The sequence below is a fragment of the Micropterus salmoides genome, unplaced genomic scaffold, assembly GCF_014851395.1.
Source record: "Micropterus salmoides isolate LMB-PRFRI ecotype aquatic unplaced genomic scaffold, ASM1485139v1 Ms_hic_scaffold_14, whole genome shotgun sequence".
Taxonomy (NCBI): Eukaryota; Metazoa; Chordata; class Actinopteri; order Centrarchiformes; family Centrarchidae; genus Micropterus; species Micropterus salmoides.
In genome coordinates this window covers 29,371,031-29,386,549 of record NW_024040485.1, presented here as the reverse complement: position 1 = coordinate 29,386,549, position 15,519 = coordinate 29,371,031, and the positions used below count along the sequence as shown (strand labels likewise).

Sequence of the window (15,519 nt, the reverse complement as noted above, 5' to 3'; positions counted from 1 at the left end):
TAAAAATATAAATTGACAATATAAGAATATACAACAACAAAGATTTACAAACGTGCAATTTGCCAGGTTTGTGCATGATATGAAATGAAATAATATTTACATGTGCAGAGACATTTGTATTATTTGAAAGCTGGGAGAGTCAGTGGGGGACCCGGGTCTTGTTGGTGAGGCTGGCTGCAGATGGGTAAGAAGCTGTTTTGACCATGTGCAGGGTGGGAGGAGTCAGCTGCAATCGTTCCTGCTCGCCTCAGAGTCCTGGAGGCGTACAGGTCCTGAAGAGAAGGAAGGTTGCAGCCAATCACCTTCTCTGCAGAGCGAATGATGTGCTGCAGTCTGCCCTCGTCCCTGGCAGTGGCAGCGAACCAGATGGTGGTGGAGGAGGTGAGGATGGACTCAATGTTTATTTCCTTTCTAGTTTTTTTTTTTTTTTTTTTATTTAAGATATGCAGATTATCCCATCACTTCTACCTATTTTGTCTAGATTATGCTCATATTTGCATTCACCCCATCACTGCTCAAACCTTTTCAGATCTAGGACCCCTAAACTGACACAACTGACTGGTTTAATGTGGTTTACATGTAAAAAAAAAACAACAACATATAAATCGCCTCTTGTTTCGTTTTTACAAATAGAATAAAGGTTTCACAAATATGCAACTGTGTCTTAAAGAAACTTTAGCCTCTCTGGGGCAGTCTAGTCCAGATTTTACAGCTCTAGGTACAGTGGTTTTTATTTTCCCTTGTGATTGAAACTGGACGCGCTCTGAACAAACTGGACATCTTTACCGGTCACGGAAGGAAGTTACTTTAATAAAAACACTTTCATTTTATTACACCACAGACTCTCATTTGAAAGGAGTTTTGCTTTCAGATAGTTAATAAAAATTATGAAACCAATTAATTCTGTCATTGTGTCTTTTGTATGGAGCTCCTGTTCATTTTCAATGCGCTGACCAGTAAGGCATAAAAACATCAAACACACACAAGTACATATTCAAAATGACAGTTTTTTATTGGGCGAGCACGAACAAAGAGAGGAGGAGGAGAAGTCAGATTGTTAAAATGAGATTTGCAGCTTCAGTCTGTAGAAATGATCCAGCTCATTGACTGACAGGAAGGGAAGAGATATTGGTTTACATCCCAGACACACGAAACACACATACTTGAAAGGTGACTCACTGCTCAGTCACACACATGTTGTCCTACACGGCTCCGTGCAGGTACAGGGCCAGGAACTTGCTGAATGTTTCACTCTTGTATCCTGCCAGACCAGCCGGTACCTACGGGGAGACAGAATTACTCAACCTTACACTGCTGCCCTCTCCTGTTAAATATTCTCTGTCGTCCTGTCTGTTATCAGTAAATACATATGCAGTACATTCAGAGCGTATATAGCTCACTAAATCACTGGTAATATTTGTCTTCTTGTGTCATAAATGGTTCTGATTTGATGAGGAGGCAAGTGTCTTGAGACAGAACATGACTTAAAGTCGCGCTACACTTGGCAGAAATTGATTACGGTCGTACCTTCACTTGCTTCTTCTTGATGAGTGGTCGGACTTTAGCAAAATCGTAGAGCTCAACATCTTCTTCCAGCCACACCTGAATGTAGCAGACACAGAAGGAGCAAAATTATTCTTGCATCAAGCTTTTTTTGTTCTTTCTTTTTTTTACTTTGACTTCTGATTGAAATGGAAAAACAGATTTTTGTGTGAAAGCATAGGTTTTTGTTTCATTACTTGACTAGTTCTTCTTTGCATTTGAATTTACAGCATATTATTCAGTCCAGATTAAAAGCAATAACAAGCAGTGAGGTGCAGAAATACAGTCCCACTTTCCTCCTAAAGTCCTGATCTGTGTAACCAGACTAAAAACCTTTTTTTAAATATGAAAATTTGATGTTAAAGATGCACTCCACTGAAAAACTCTTGACTGAATCTTCAGCAGTCTCCCCCTGTAGACTTAAAGAGGTGGTATTCTGCTTTTCGGCCTTTTTCCCTAGTTATATTGCTTTTTTGTGCATGTAACAGGTTTGCAAAGTGAAAAAGCCCAAAGGGAGTTCCCATCTCCCACAGAAAACTCTGCTCTGAACTGCCTGAAAACTGCCTGTAGTCCAGCCTGTGACGTCACAGGGATGAAAGCTAAACGCGCCTCATATAACGCTCGCCAAGCTGCTCCTCCGACACGCTCTAAAAAAAAACACTCATTGGCCCTCTTCTCATTGGCCCGCCCTTCTCTGCTTCTGATTGGCTAGTAGTCCTTAACTAGGAACTGAGCATGTGCAACAAAGATCATTTAGAGACAAGATGTATCACTCCATAGCTAAAACAAAGCGTTCAACACAGGGTTAAAAGAGGAGCTGCATCATCGTGCAGTATGACAAAAAATATGGTGATTTTTGAAAATTAAACCATGTAAACCTGTTCTGGTACAACCTCTGAATAAGATTTTGAAAAATGAGCAGAATTGCACCTCTTTAAACGTGGCTCTGAAAGGTTTGCGGGGGTCTGTGGTCATATTGTAATTCATTACACTTAAATCAATCAATTCCAAACTCTCAATCTGTCTGTTCCCAACAAGATTTTTCCACAGCTGCCGTATTTCCCACCGTGTTAGACTACAAACTTTTCAGAGCTAGCTTTCAAGCCTACGTGGAAGGAATTTTTGATACCCAAAAGACAAATATTCCTTAAAAAAAAAAAGTTTTGCAACATCTGCCTGAATTCCTTGTATCACTAAAGTTGCTTCATGTTGTTTTAGAGTTTACTCATCAATAAAGGTGACCTTTATCTGTACTCCTCTTCACTTTCTTTTTACCCTCTAGAGTTAGATGAGTAGACTGATTCAACTCTGTATGCTTACTATGTGTCAGAGCCAGGAAGCAATTAACTTAGCTTAGCATATGTGAAACTATTTCTTCCCCCATTTTTCACTCCTGCTCTGTTTTGTCCCTGCAGGTAGCTGCCAAGCTCGAGCCCGGAGGCTACATATGGAAACATGGGGAAACCGCTAGCCTGGTTCTATCCAAAGTCTATCTGCCCTACGAGAACCTCTAAAGCGCGCTAATTAACATGTAATATGAATCTGTACAAAAACTGAAATGTAAAAAAGGCAAGTTGTGGTTTTATGGGAGTTAAAGGTTCAGTGTGTAAGTTTTAGTGGCATCTAGTGGTGGGGGTTGGAAATTGCAATCAGCTGTTCACGGCGCTTTCAGGTGCTCCTCGGATGGTTCCACTGTGAAGTCGTTCTTCCGACTTCAGTGCGCGTTCATGTGCTCTTAAGTCTGAATGTAGAATCAACATGGACGCTGCTACAAAGATGTGATGGATTAACATTATCAGAGCATTTAAACAACACGCAGACATCTAGTTCACTCTGCGTGGACAGCTAACTACCCGTTATAACCATATTACAAGTTACATATTTACAAAAATATGTGTACGCAATACGTGATTTTGCACAAATCAAAGTTCTATAAACTTCCTTATGTTAGATACGGTGGCCGACGCGCTCTGACGGCTCTTGTGCTAAATAATCCATTTGGTCCTCCATTTGTCCAAATTTCACTTCTCATCTTACGTCTAATATACCAGAGAACTGCGACTACTACTACTACTGTTAACGTTACTTGTTCTTCTTTGTCTTCCTACGTATTCAACGTAGTGACAAAACGCGCTCTGTAGAGCAGTTTGTCAGTTTGAGCTACTGTAGAAACATGGAGGTGCAACATGGCGACCTTCATTTAAGAGGACCTAGGATGTATATAGATATAAATGTCTCATTCTAGTATAATAAAACGCAACAGTTCATTATGTAAAGTCTTTACACACCACTGAAAACATAGGTATGGATATTATATTGCATTTCTGTCAATAGATCCTCCTAAATATTACACACTGGACCTTTAAGTGCTGCATGATTTCTTGGTCAGGCACAGTAACTTCCTGGAGTCTTGTTGTCACCGTGACCTTCAGTGTGTTTACTGCAAGGCTTTAGCAAAGTTTTTTACAGTTTCTTAGCAGCAACAAAAGTCCTCTCAGCTGTATAAATCTGCAGTAATGGAGCAAATGCTCCTTCAAAGCCACTAACATCTGGGGACTTTTTCACAAAGCAGCTATTAGTAGAAAAAAATGAAGCACCTGGTTCTTGACGCCGTCGTCTCCTGAGAGATCTGTGGTGTTGAGCTGGAAAACCATAAACTGGAAAATTCTACCGTTGGTCCCCACAGCCTGTACGGTTACAGGACGGTCCAATACACGCTGGGGTTGGGGCTGACGCACACAGTGTAAGAGGTCGAAAGAGAGAGAGAGAGAGAAGAGAGTTAGAGAATGAGGAGCAGCAACTGGTAATACAGTATGTCCACAGATTTGTCGTCTATAACAACGACGTGTCTCTTAGTCAGTAACTGACCTTTTAGTGCCATATTTCTGAAACTAATGTGCAATATTCTCCACTCTCAGTCAAATACTGCATTTTTAAAGGATTTTTAATACATATTATTTATTGTTACACTATTATCATAAAGCCTACTGTAAAATACTGCACACTTTCCACACTCTTGGTTATATTTTTATATTCTATTTACCAACTTTCCAAGTATTATTTCTATTCTTTTATACTTTAATGTGCAATTTGAGCAACTGTGACACAAGAATTACCCACTCGAGGATCAATAAAGTATTCCTGATTCTATTTCCTTACCCCATACAGTCTGTGTGCACGGGCCAGAGCGTTTCCAAAGGTGAACATGACCATCTTGGCTCTGAACTGTTCTGGGCGGAGCTTACAGCAAGCGTCAGCTCCCTCCAGGAAGTAAAGTGTGTGGGCATGAGGGTAAGGGTAGTCGCCCCTGAAACCTAATTGGATAAAACAGAAGTCATTTAATTGGGCTCGAACACTTGACAAACCACGGACATGACAAACTAGACCAGGATTTCTGTGACTGGCTGTCTTCTCACCTGTGCAGTTCACCTCCTCCTTGTACACGTTTACTTTCTGCAGGTCGATGGTGGGGGAGACGGGATAGAAGGTTTCCAGGACGTGATCTGCCGTGTCGCTCACTTCCTGTTTCCCGGAAATCTCGGGGAGAGGATCCTTGCAGTTATGCAGTAAACCGTTCTGACCTCTAACCTGGAACAGGTCCTCACCTGGTGCACAAACGTAGAATGGAAACAGAAGTCCATTAGAATCCATTCAGTACATTTATTCTTATTTCAGGCAGCATTAACTCATTTTCAAGACTCATTCCTGGCCGTGCTTGCGGCGTAGCTCTTCCAGACAGTCTATCCCTTTGTTCCAGACTGAAATATTGGGTGGATTGACATGAAATTTTCTACAGACATTCATGAAAAATTGACACTATTGGTCAAGCCTACCGCGGAGGATGGCAACAACCGCAATGTTCATACTTTACACTTCAGGGCGTGTTAAATTAATGAATGATGATGAGTGCTTCAAAAGTTCCACAACCGTAACGAGCTCTGTAACGGTTCAAGGATGGATCGCCTGAAGCTCTAAAGCTGTAAGTGTTGCCGTGTTTTGTGTTGTTTTACTGTTTATTTCAAAGGTTATCTAACTTGGCGTTAGCATATTGCGCGGCTAATGTGTCTAGCAGGCTCGGCGACGTTGGACTAACGTTGTAATCCTGAGGGACAGTCGAAAGAAACTGAACAGTAAGCCTCATTTGAAGCTAACTAACGAGCGTAGTGTGTCGGATGCCTGCAGCTGTTTTTCATGTTGCTTTCTGTTGAAATTTAGTTTTAATGTTACCCCAGCGCAGTGGTTAGTTGTGGACAGCGCACGTGTGTGTTGCTGCAGTACGTAAATTGACTTGATAGACACTCTTACTATGCTATATGGCACCAAATTACTTCATTGATGAAAGATGCGATAATACCGCGCTGCTGAGTCCTAACAGCCCTCGGTGTGACGAGATTAAATTATGAGGATATTTCTTGTCAGGTATAAATCTGCAATAACTCACGCAATTGACCTTTTTCACATGCCGTCACATTAATTCCCTCACTCAGTGAAATACAAATGTATAACTGATAAGATAAACACACAGAGTGAATCAACGCGTCATGTCATGTGTGTGGATTTGTGTAGAGATTTCTGCCTGATCACAAGTGTTTCAGTTAGTTTCGGTTTCACATGCAATCCCAAACTGCGTCAGTCAAACGGTCGGAAGGGGAAAACGTTACTACCAGCGGATCAATAACGTAATGCACAGCAGAGTAAAGGGCAGGTAGACTTCTCATCAAATGATGTCTGGTAATATTAGCACTTTTCTCTGGACCTGTCAGAGAACACAGATATGTGGGAGAGATTCTGAATGTGCAGAAAGTTTTGACCATTAGCAGAAAATCTGCTGAAACACAGGAGCTATTAAAGTCCAGGAGTTACTAACTAAATAACAATTAAATAATTTATCCTTGAGGTAAAAAGGCGCCACAGTCACATTTAAAGAGGTTACTTCCCCTAACAAAGAAACAGAAGAGAAGGGAAGACTAAACCATGACTCAGCGGGGAGGATATTACAGGAGAAAAGTTTATCTACAGGAGAAACAGATCTGCATGTTTCACAGAATACCTGAGAGCTGCACTGACTTGTGAAGGGAAGAGCTGAGGGACTCATCACACCCCTAATTAACAACAGCTATTACCTCTTTTCCACGTTGCTGCCAGTGAGTATTTCTCAGCAAAGATCCTCCTTCCAAGCGCTGGATGAGTGGACTGTAGAGTTGCACACAGATGGAGCAAGTTCAGTAGCAAAGTGTTGCTGGGAAAGGAACACACACAAACAAACAGCAAAAGATAGGACAGAGATTTATTTCCCAAACAGTAAAGTAAAAGTAGCTGTGCTGCCATCATAGCGTAGTGAGTCAATACAACTTTACGTTTGAGCTGTCAGAGGATTTGAAACATTTAGACCTCTGAATCTAACAACAGGGTTTACAAAAAGCACATGCAAATGTGGCTTCTACTATGAGTTTTGTGTGACAGGTAAGTTTAGGTAGGCTTTTGTTGATTTTGTTCTTTTAACTTGTTGCAGTTATTAAGGTGATTAAGGTTAGTTGGGTTGTTGTGTTAGTTGATTTGGCTCGTCCCTCAGCCCTTCCCTTCGTTCCTTGCATCACCTTGCCCTGTTTTTGATTTCTCTTGTGGTGTTACTCGATCTTTGAAAAAAAGCTTGCGTCACTTGACAATAAATGGTTGTACAAGCCTGATTACATCGGCAATATGTTGCTTCCTTCATCCCCAGACAACAACCGGTGACTTAAGGTGACTGAACGATGAACTGAGGCTCTCTAAACATGACTGGTGGCAGAATGGCTTTGTGCTGCTGACATTAATCATTGTTTTCCTTTGGAGAGAGCAAAGAGGCCAAACCTTGCTGCAGTGCTACTTCCGGAGTTGCCCGCATAATGTTACGCCACAAGTCCAATCACTTTCAACTTTGTGTCAGTGACCAGTGACAAAACAAACAAAAAAAAGGTTTCATGCATACAAACCGTATCTAACGAGCAAAACCATCTACCATCTCAGCACCTGTATCCATCACATTGTGTGTTCACACTGAAAGCAAATCCAGCGTTTTGGGCAGCTTGATTACATACAAAATCAATGCAAAGACGCAAATTCCTGCAAATTCGCTCTGGACGGCGCACGATTGAGGCGTTTTGTCCTGAAATTTGCTGGTTCGCGCGAATTTAAATTTTTCAACTTGGGTGAGAAATAAAAAAATCAGCGGTGAGATTGTCCAAATGTCACCAGCAGCTTCGGAGCGTTGTTTAGAGAGGACCTGGCGAGCGGTGTAATGACAATCCGCTGGCCGACACAGAGCTGCTAAAGAACGGGGAAGTGTACGGGGAGCAGCGCTGCAGCTATTGGACAAATAAACACCCGTAGTCGTTCTGGATTCTGCTCTGAACACTACGCCGTTTACCAGCGGGACGAGCTCAGAGTTAACTGCTTTTATTAAATTAGCTTTTTACTTTAGTTTTTTTCGATTACAACTTGATTTATCTTCACTCGCGCTTCTCGGCAGCTAGCTTCCGTGCACATCCGGGTTCCACTGATGTTGTTAGCGTCGGATGGCACCGGAGTTCTGCTGGACTACGACTTCATATTTATATAAAAACCGGACCAAGCTGGACATTACTTGGAGAGAAAAAAGCGAGGAAGTTGAACTACCTGGTGAGTTCAGAAAATGTGTCTGTAACTTTATTCCAGCTATCATTGTACTTTACTGTGAACAAGTTAGCATAGCGTAGCCCTGATCGATCCGAACTCCATTCAGAAAACAAACACATTTTAAAAGTTGTTGTCCTGCTGACAGACCTGACAAAGCATCAATTCATATGTCTAACAAATCGGCATCACATTGTAGTTATGTCGGCATCAGTTTGATGCGTTTATTGCAATTAAATCACAGCAAAAGGTGTACTTCGGGTTCATACAGCTGTAGTAATTGTGGTTTGTGTTTATCCGCTTATCGCGTTGTGTGTGAACACTCAAAATGTCCAGCGGTCAAACTCGTGCGCGTAAAGCAAGGCGAATATTAACTTCGCTTTCAGTGTGAACACACCTTAAGAAGTGCAAATTCCACAAACCTGTCACCAAATCCGACAAGGATGCAGTACTACTTATGTTCTCATTTTAAATATACCTTGGAGGCAGTGGTGGAACTGGTCACATGTGGACCAGTGGTGGTAAAAGTACTAATACCTCAATATAAAATACTCTGTTAAAAGTAAAAGTAATGCATTGAAAAAGTTATTTAAGTGAAAAAAATCTGCTTTAGTAATAATATGCACTAACCAAATAAAGTATATTTGCAGTTTAGTAAAACCTGCTCTGCATGTAAATTGATGTAGAAATATTTTGCCAGTGTTATTAGGTAGCTGGTTACAGTAAACAATCTCTGAAAGTCATCTTCTCTGCATTAAAGTTATTCAAGTAAATGTTAAAAATGCCCAAAAATGTCTAAAGGTTTACTGAATTACCAACCGAATGAGCTCGTTAACGAGCAATGTATGCCACTTGTTTCCATGAAAACGCTGATCCTTAAGGGCTCTGCAGAGGGTTCAACTGTGTGTAAACTTGACAAAGAAACTTCAGTTTTTTTCAAGGTCAGCCATGTATTTCGTTTACTCGCACCTGGAGCGCTTTGTCGGAAATTTCAACTGGCACCGTGACCACTTGGCATCTTTGGGGCATGTTTGAAACAGTCCGGTTTTGGTGATTTACACACAAAGACTGAGTTTGCAGTACATTTTCTGTAAAGAGTGCAACCTGCAACTTCTTTTGTTGCTTTTATTGTAATACTTTGCAGTGATTTAAAAAAGAAACTGTTTTTATTTATTCAGTGTTCACGCAATTTACTTTTACTGACAAAACACACTAAATAAAACCTTTTTTTAATCCTAAAACTCTTGAGATGGCTGTTCATGCTTTTATCACCACACGTGTAGATTACTGCAATTCAATTTACTGCGGTATCTCGAAAACTCAAACTGCTCGTCTGCAATTGGTGCAAAATGCCGCCGCAAGATTCCTCTCAAATAGTCGGAAAAGTGACCACATCACCCCAATTCTGAGGTCTCTTCATTGGTTGCCCATTAATTTCAGAATTGATTTTAAAATCCTGTTATTTGTGTAACAAATCTCTATGCAACCAAGCACCGTGCTACCTATCTGAACTGCTTCAACCATATACTCCATCGAGAAGTCTGAGATCAGGTGAAAAGAATCTGTTATTAGTCCCTCACTGCAGACTTAAACGCAGAGGGGATCGAGCATTTTCTGTGGTTGGGCCTCGCCTGTGGAACAATTTGCCCACAGAAGTTAGGCTAGCTCCTTCTGTGACCTCTTTTAAGTCACTTTTAAAAACGTTTTTTATTGTTATTGTTGACGAGTCTGATACTGCTTTGGCTACTGCTGTTTAAAGCTGTTCTTAACTTTGCTGTACTTTTCTATGCTGTGCTGTTATGCATGGTATTATTGTCTTTTAATTCTGTAGTTCTGTAAAGCACTTTGGTCAGTCAGTGGCTGCTATAAAACGTGCTATATAAATAAAATGAACTTGAACTAAATGCACGTTGTCGTGACACACTACCTGTATTTCTCTTTGCCTGGTCGTTCCTCTGTCGTGTCCCAGAAGCGGGCATGTTTGATGGCGTTCTGCACGCGTTCTTCCTGATCTGGTATCTGATTGGCAGGACTCTCCGCCAATGAGAGCAGCTGAGGCGGCAGACCAGAGATCAGCTTGGTTTTGGTCAACCACAGAGCCTGACGCACACCTGAGAGAGCGAGAGAGAGAGAGAGAGGTGAAGATCCGAAGTGACATTTAGAAAAATAACTCTGAGGTCACTTCCTCGCACGTAAAAGACTGAACATACCATCTGTCAAACACACTATGTTCTTTATATTTAGGAATAAAGTAACCCCAGAATAAATAGATCTTTAAATGTTGCCAGGACTAGGAGACTGTGGGCAACAAAAAAGGACATTGATGACAGACTTCAACCATCTCAGAGACGATAGAAAACCAGCTTGCACATTATTTAGTGAGCACAATCAACTAAAATGCCATTTGACCAGCTTATTATTCTTTCGTGTCATTGTGAGTGAGAGTGAACTAAATGTCAAATCATTATTTCTTTCCTGTTTAAAGGCTGATTTTTGCTCCTGAGTGAAAGTTAACTGTGGTTTTAAACTTCTCTTTCTGGTCAGAACAAACACTTGATGCCAAACAGTGGATCACTTCACAAATCTGAGGCAGAACATTCAAAACTATTATGATAAAATATTTTTGCAACAAATATGCACAAGTACGGGGCGCCGGCTAGGTCGTCGCTAGCATCTCATGCACAAAGGCTCAGACGTTCTCGCACGAGGCCCGGGTTCGAGTCCGACCCGTGGCCTTCACTGCCTGCTGCCCCCCCCCCCCCCCCCTCTCTCACTCACATTTCCTGTCACTCCCCAGCGGTCCTATCATGATTAAAGTAAAATCTTTTTTTCAGCCCCTTTCCTAACAAAATTAAATCTTAATAGAAAAATTAAGTGCGAGTTTGTTCGTGATTCAAATAAATTAAATCAAACACTTATTGAACATTTGTTATATTACTGAGGAAAAATGATACCGAGATAATTATCATTGTTTGTTGCCCAGCCCTAGTTTGATCACCAGCAAAGGTGCACCCCTCTGAAAACATGACTAAATACCTTTTAATATATTAACTCTCCAAGCAACACTACTTTCTTTTGAGGCTTTATAGTAAAGACCTGGGCCAGTTGTTCAGAAGTAATCTGATTGGACTTCGGCTATCGGATTGGATCAAATCTAAAATAAATCCCAACAGAAGGGTGGATTTTAGGAAACAGACTGTAATAAAACTTTAAAATTGGTCTAATAATACAACATTTACCATGTTGTAGCCTATATAGGCTATACAGGTGTTTATATTTTGCACATTACATATTAAGCCTTTCAGCATAGGTGTCATTTACACTGGCGACATGTCCCCACCACTTTCTGAAAGCACTTGCTAAAAGTTTTCTGAAAATTAGCTTGCAACGAGAAATGTTTAAGAACAAATAAAGATTCTTACTTGCACAACAGGAAAACATGAAATACAATGTAAATACAGAAGAAACAGATCTGCCCTGTCCAAAAAAGTAAGTTAGGCTAAAAAAACAAGCTGCTGATTACTGCATTATCATCATTATTATTATTATTATCATCATTATTATTGTATTTGATAAAAAAAATTATATTCTGATTTGTCATCGGCCACATGAATTTTGTTTCCCTTCAAGGGTGGTGATGGCGCAATGGATAAGACGCCTGCCTTTGATGTGAGAGACCCGGGTTTAATCCACCATTGTGTCCCTGAGCAAGACACAAAACCCCTCGTTGCTCCAGAGGCGTGCGATCTCTGACTTGTATAGCAATTGTAAGTCGCTTTGGATAAAAGCGTCAGCTAAATGAATAAAATGTAATATAAATAGACGTTTCCACCATAAATTGATGCAGAAAATGTCTCTAGAATCCAGGAAATTAAGAGTTTAATGGGCCCCTCAGGACCCACCATCAAATAGTCTATTTCATCAATGAATACTTCTTATAAATAACATTGGAGTATCTTCTTATCTTGTTCTCTATACTCCAGTATTGTTCATTATCACGTCTCGTGGAATAAGTGTTTCACCACACCCCTAATCTGAGCTCTTAAATGTCCCCACCACTTTTCAACACAAAACGACGCCGTCGCCTTTCAGTACAGTAAAGTCAACACCTGTCAATAGCAAACAAAAATAATGTGTTTCATTATATCTGCCGCTGTTATCACTGTGCATTAATTACAATGACACAATTATCAGAGGTGAACCAGCTAGGAGGAGTTTCTAACATCCTTCACTGCAAATGAAGAAGAATGTTCTTTTGTTTGGACACATAGAAACACGAGTTCAAATCCACAGTGTATTTGTGAATAATGTATATGTGTTTGTTTAAAGAAAATGAAAATGGAAGGAAATGTCTCTTGTTGTTCTGTCTATTAAATAAAAGTGATGTAAAGTGACTCCACGCTGCCTTTCCTGCCTGTACTAACAGCCTAAATTGTGATATGTAGCACCATTTAGAGCACAGGTAATCTGGATTTGGTAATATTGAAAAGTCTGGATCTGGATCAGGGTGATCCACTCCAATATTGCTTTGAAAAAACCCCCAGCATAAGTAAAATGGATTACTTGATCGTGCTGATCCAGATTAAACCTTTTGAACGACTGGGCCCAGGAATAACAACCCTGCAGTGATTGCGTTCTCCGTGCGTTCTTGTGAAGCCAGTTTACCTTCCAGCGCGCTGGTCCTCTGGTTGTACACATGGCACGGTTTCTCTTTGAACAGCGGCATCTCGTGAGACGGGGGGGACCTGTAAAATCTCGGGTCCTTGTAGTCCCTCTCCCACTGCGGGCTGACGGGCTTAGCCAGCCCCGGTACATAGTGCATCTTCTCGCCGAAGGTGACCATCTCCAGTCCGGGGATCTCCACTCTCTCCATGGGTCTGCGCGCAGGGGGGACCTTGGCTGTCAGACAGCGGCCGACCCCGAAGTGTCTCCGTGCGTGCAGCCGGCTGGCTCCTCCATGTGAGGACAAATCCTTCAACAAGACTTTTCTAGACAACAGCGGAGCCGCCGTCTTTAGACACTGAGCCGTTTCTGGAAACATGTTCCCTCCTGGTGTCCCTCTGGTTGATTTCTCAGGATTAAAGCTGTTATTCTGACCTAAGTCGCTGCCTGTCAGTAAATCCTGCTGCAGGGCGCCGACATGCTTTGCTTCTTCTTCTGTTGTTTCCGGAACACTAGTGTTAGTTGGTGCATTGCTGCCTCCCACTGGTGATCCTCCTGAACCAGTAGCGTAAGGCAGTGGTTCTCAAAGTGGGGTCCGGGGACCCCCAGGGGTCCTTGAGGGGTTTCTAGCAAAAAGGGGAATCATTTATTTTCAGTACAATTCCATCCATAAATAACACAGAGACTGATTATCTGACTATGTTCTTCATGGATTTCATACACTTTCTGCAATAAAACATCTGAAAACCAAAATTCTGTCAGATCGGCGATCCTGGGACAAAATCTTTTCAAATGGGGGTCCGTTAGTGTTGTAGTACCCACTTTTTGATGGTCTCGTCTCGAACTCGACCGCATTTGTAGGGAGACCGGGGGCAATTGTAACATCTCAAATTGTACCAATCAGAAACGAGACAGAACCAAGAAACTCATCTTGCCCTCTCCCTGTGGACGTCCCCTCTCTGCCCGCCGAAGGACAAAGGACAAGCCGATGAGCCATTCTTGTCAACGTTTTTATGCCAAGATTCATTTTTGAGCCATGAAAGTCATTTTTTTCATCTGCAGTATTTTTCTCATACTGTCCTGACCACCAACGTCTTTTTTTGACGACCATTCTGTTGTCTAACATTTGATATCTTTGTCAGATATATACTTCATTGTTTCTAGCTAGCAGGGTAGCTTGTCATGTAGGAGTTACAGTTAAATTAAATTAAAACATTGAAAATATCTATTTTTTTTTGTGTTCAGTTTAAATATCTACATATATTTTATATAATATGTGTTTTGAAGCATTTTCCAATAGTTAAATCTTTGGCGTTTTCATTCTGGGGAAAGGGGTTCAATTCCCACCATAAGCCAATTGCTCATGCTTTTAATATTTTCAATGTCTAAAAATGACAAGTTGTCACAACGTTAAATACTGCAATAATAATCTATCAACATATTTATCAAGAGATCAACATTGTTTAGATTTTTTGGTTTGGAATAGGAGCATTGTGTTGAAGCTCAATATAGAAAATAATAGATGATAGCATCTTTCTAATAATTCAGTTCAGTTTAAACATTAATGTATATGAATGACCTATAACCTACTACGAGGGGTAACTCAGGGAGGGCTGTCCTATGACATTTGTCATGTGTCCTTGTACCACTTAATATAAAAGGAGAAGTTTCAAGCAGTAATATCAATAGATCTTAAATTGTTTTAACTATATCTATATTCTTGGTAGTTTATTTTGATCCTTGGTATCTATATGAAGGAATTATGTGTGTTGTTACAATCGCCCCTGCACGCGGGGGCAGATGTAACATTTCACATCTAGTTTTTGAATCAATATTGTGACTTTAACATTGCTTGTAAAAACATTTGATGACTGTTAACAAATAAAACACAGATACAAGTTACCTCTATAAAAATTGTATCTGATTAGTTTTTGAATTACCAAAAATTGTTACAATTGCCCCCTGTCTTGTCTCGGACATTGAGGACTCAGGATTTTATTTCAAGACCAGTCAAGACCATAACTTTGGGAAGTTTAATAAATAGCTTTTGCATTGTCTGATTTATTTGCTAACATCTTAACTTTGGTTCGATGTAAAACTTACTGATCAAATGCAACCAATAACGACTGTCCCCCCTCCCTGCGATGGTAAGTGTGGAAAAGGAGCGTTGAATAAAGATGCTTAGGTTGATTTCAGCTCTTAGTGTTTGTATGTGGGTGTTATAATGGGAATGTGGATCTTTCAGATCAATTTGAGAAGTACCTATGATCTCGTTCCACATTTTATTGTGTGTCATGTAATGTGAGGAACTGTCTTGGTCTTTGTCTTGTCTTGGTCTCGACTTGGTCTCAGCCCCTAAAAGTCTTGTTTCAGTCTTGGTAAACTCTGGTCTTGGTCTTGGTTTGGGCGGTCTTCACTACAACACTAGGGTCCGTGGTCTAATTTGTGTCAGTTCAGGGGTCCTTAATGTGGAAAATTTTGAGAACCACTGGCGTAAGGTAGTAACAACGGGCCCCAGTGCAGCTGCATTGTCTGCACCCCTGGCTGTCCTGAACCAAAACTACACACAAAAAGTAAGGACACATGTGTTTAGCAGAGTATTTCTTTGTTGCAGCAATGTTTCTTGGCAATTATTCTTTATTTTTTTGGGATGATCAGCAGAGC

At 40.9% G+C, this 15,519-nt stretch overlaps 1 protein-coding gene across 1 annotated transcript; it reads right to left on the bottom strand.

The window, feature by feature from the left end:
- Nucleotides 1-987: 987 nt before the first annotated feature.
- On the bottom strand, nt 988-13,350 carry mrpl37 (mitochondrial ribosomal protein L37). The gene is made up of 8 exons (XM_038718919.1): nt 12,859-13,350; nt 10,121-10,304; nt 6,666-6,781; nt 4,959-5,147; nt 4,702-4,856; nt 4,140-4,271; nt 1,528-1,602; nt 988-1,280 (listed from the first exon to the last, which is right to left on the bottom strand). Exons 1-8 carry the CDS (start codon nt 13,232-13,234, stop codon nt 1,203-1,205), a joined length of 1,305 nt encoding a protein of 434 aa, XP_038574847.1. The 5' UTR covers nt 13,235-13,350; the 3' UTR covers nt 988-1,202.
- Between the last annotated feature and the right edge of the window lie 2,169 nt (nt 13,351-15,519).

Excerpts from the sequence above, each read along its gene's own strand:
- mrpl37 (XM_038718919.1), bottom strand. The coding sequence starts at position 13,234 with ATGTTTCCAGAAACGGCTCAGTGTCTAAAGACGGCGGCTCCGCTGTTG. Across the intron at positions 5,148-6,665 it reads GGCAGCAACGTGGAAAAGAG|GTGAGGACCTGTTCCAGGTT; the intron begins GTAATAGCTGTT and ends TTTGTGCACCAG. Across the intron at positions 1,281-1,527 it reads TCAAGAAGAAGCAAGTGAAG|GTACCGGCTGGTCTGGCAGG; the intron begins GTACGACCGTAA and ends GTCTCCCCGTAG.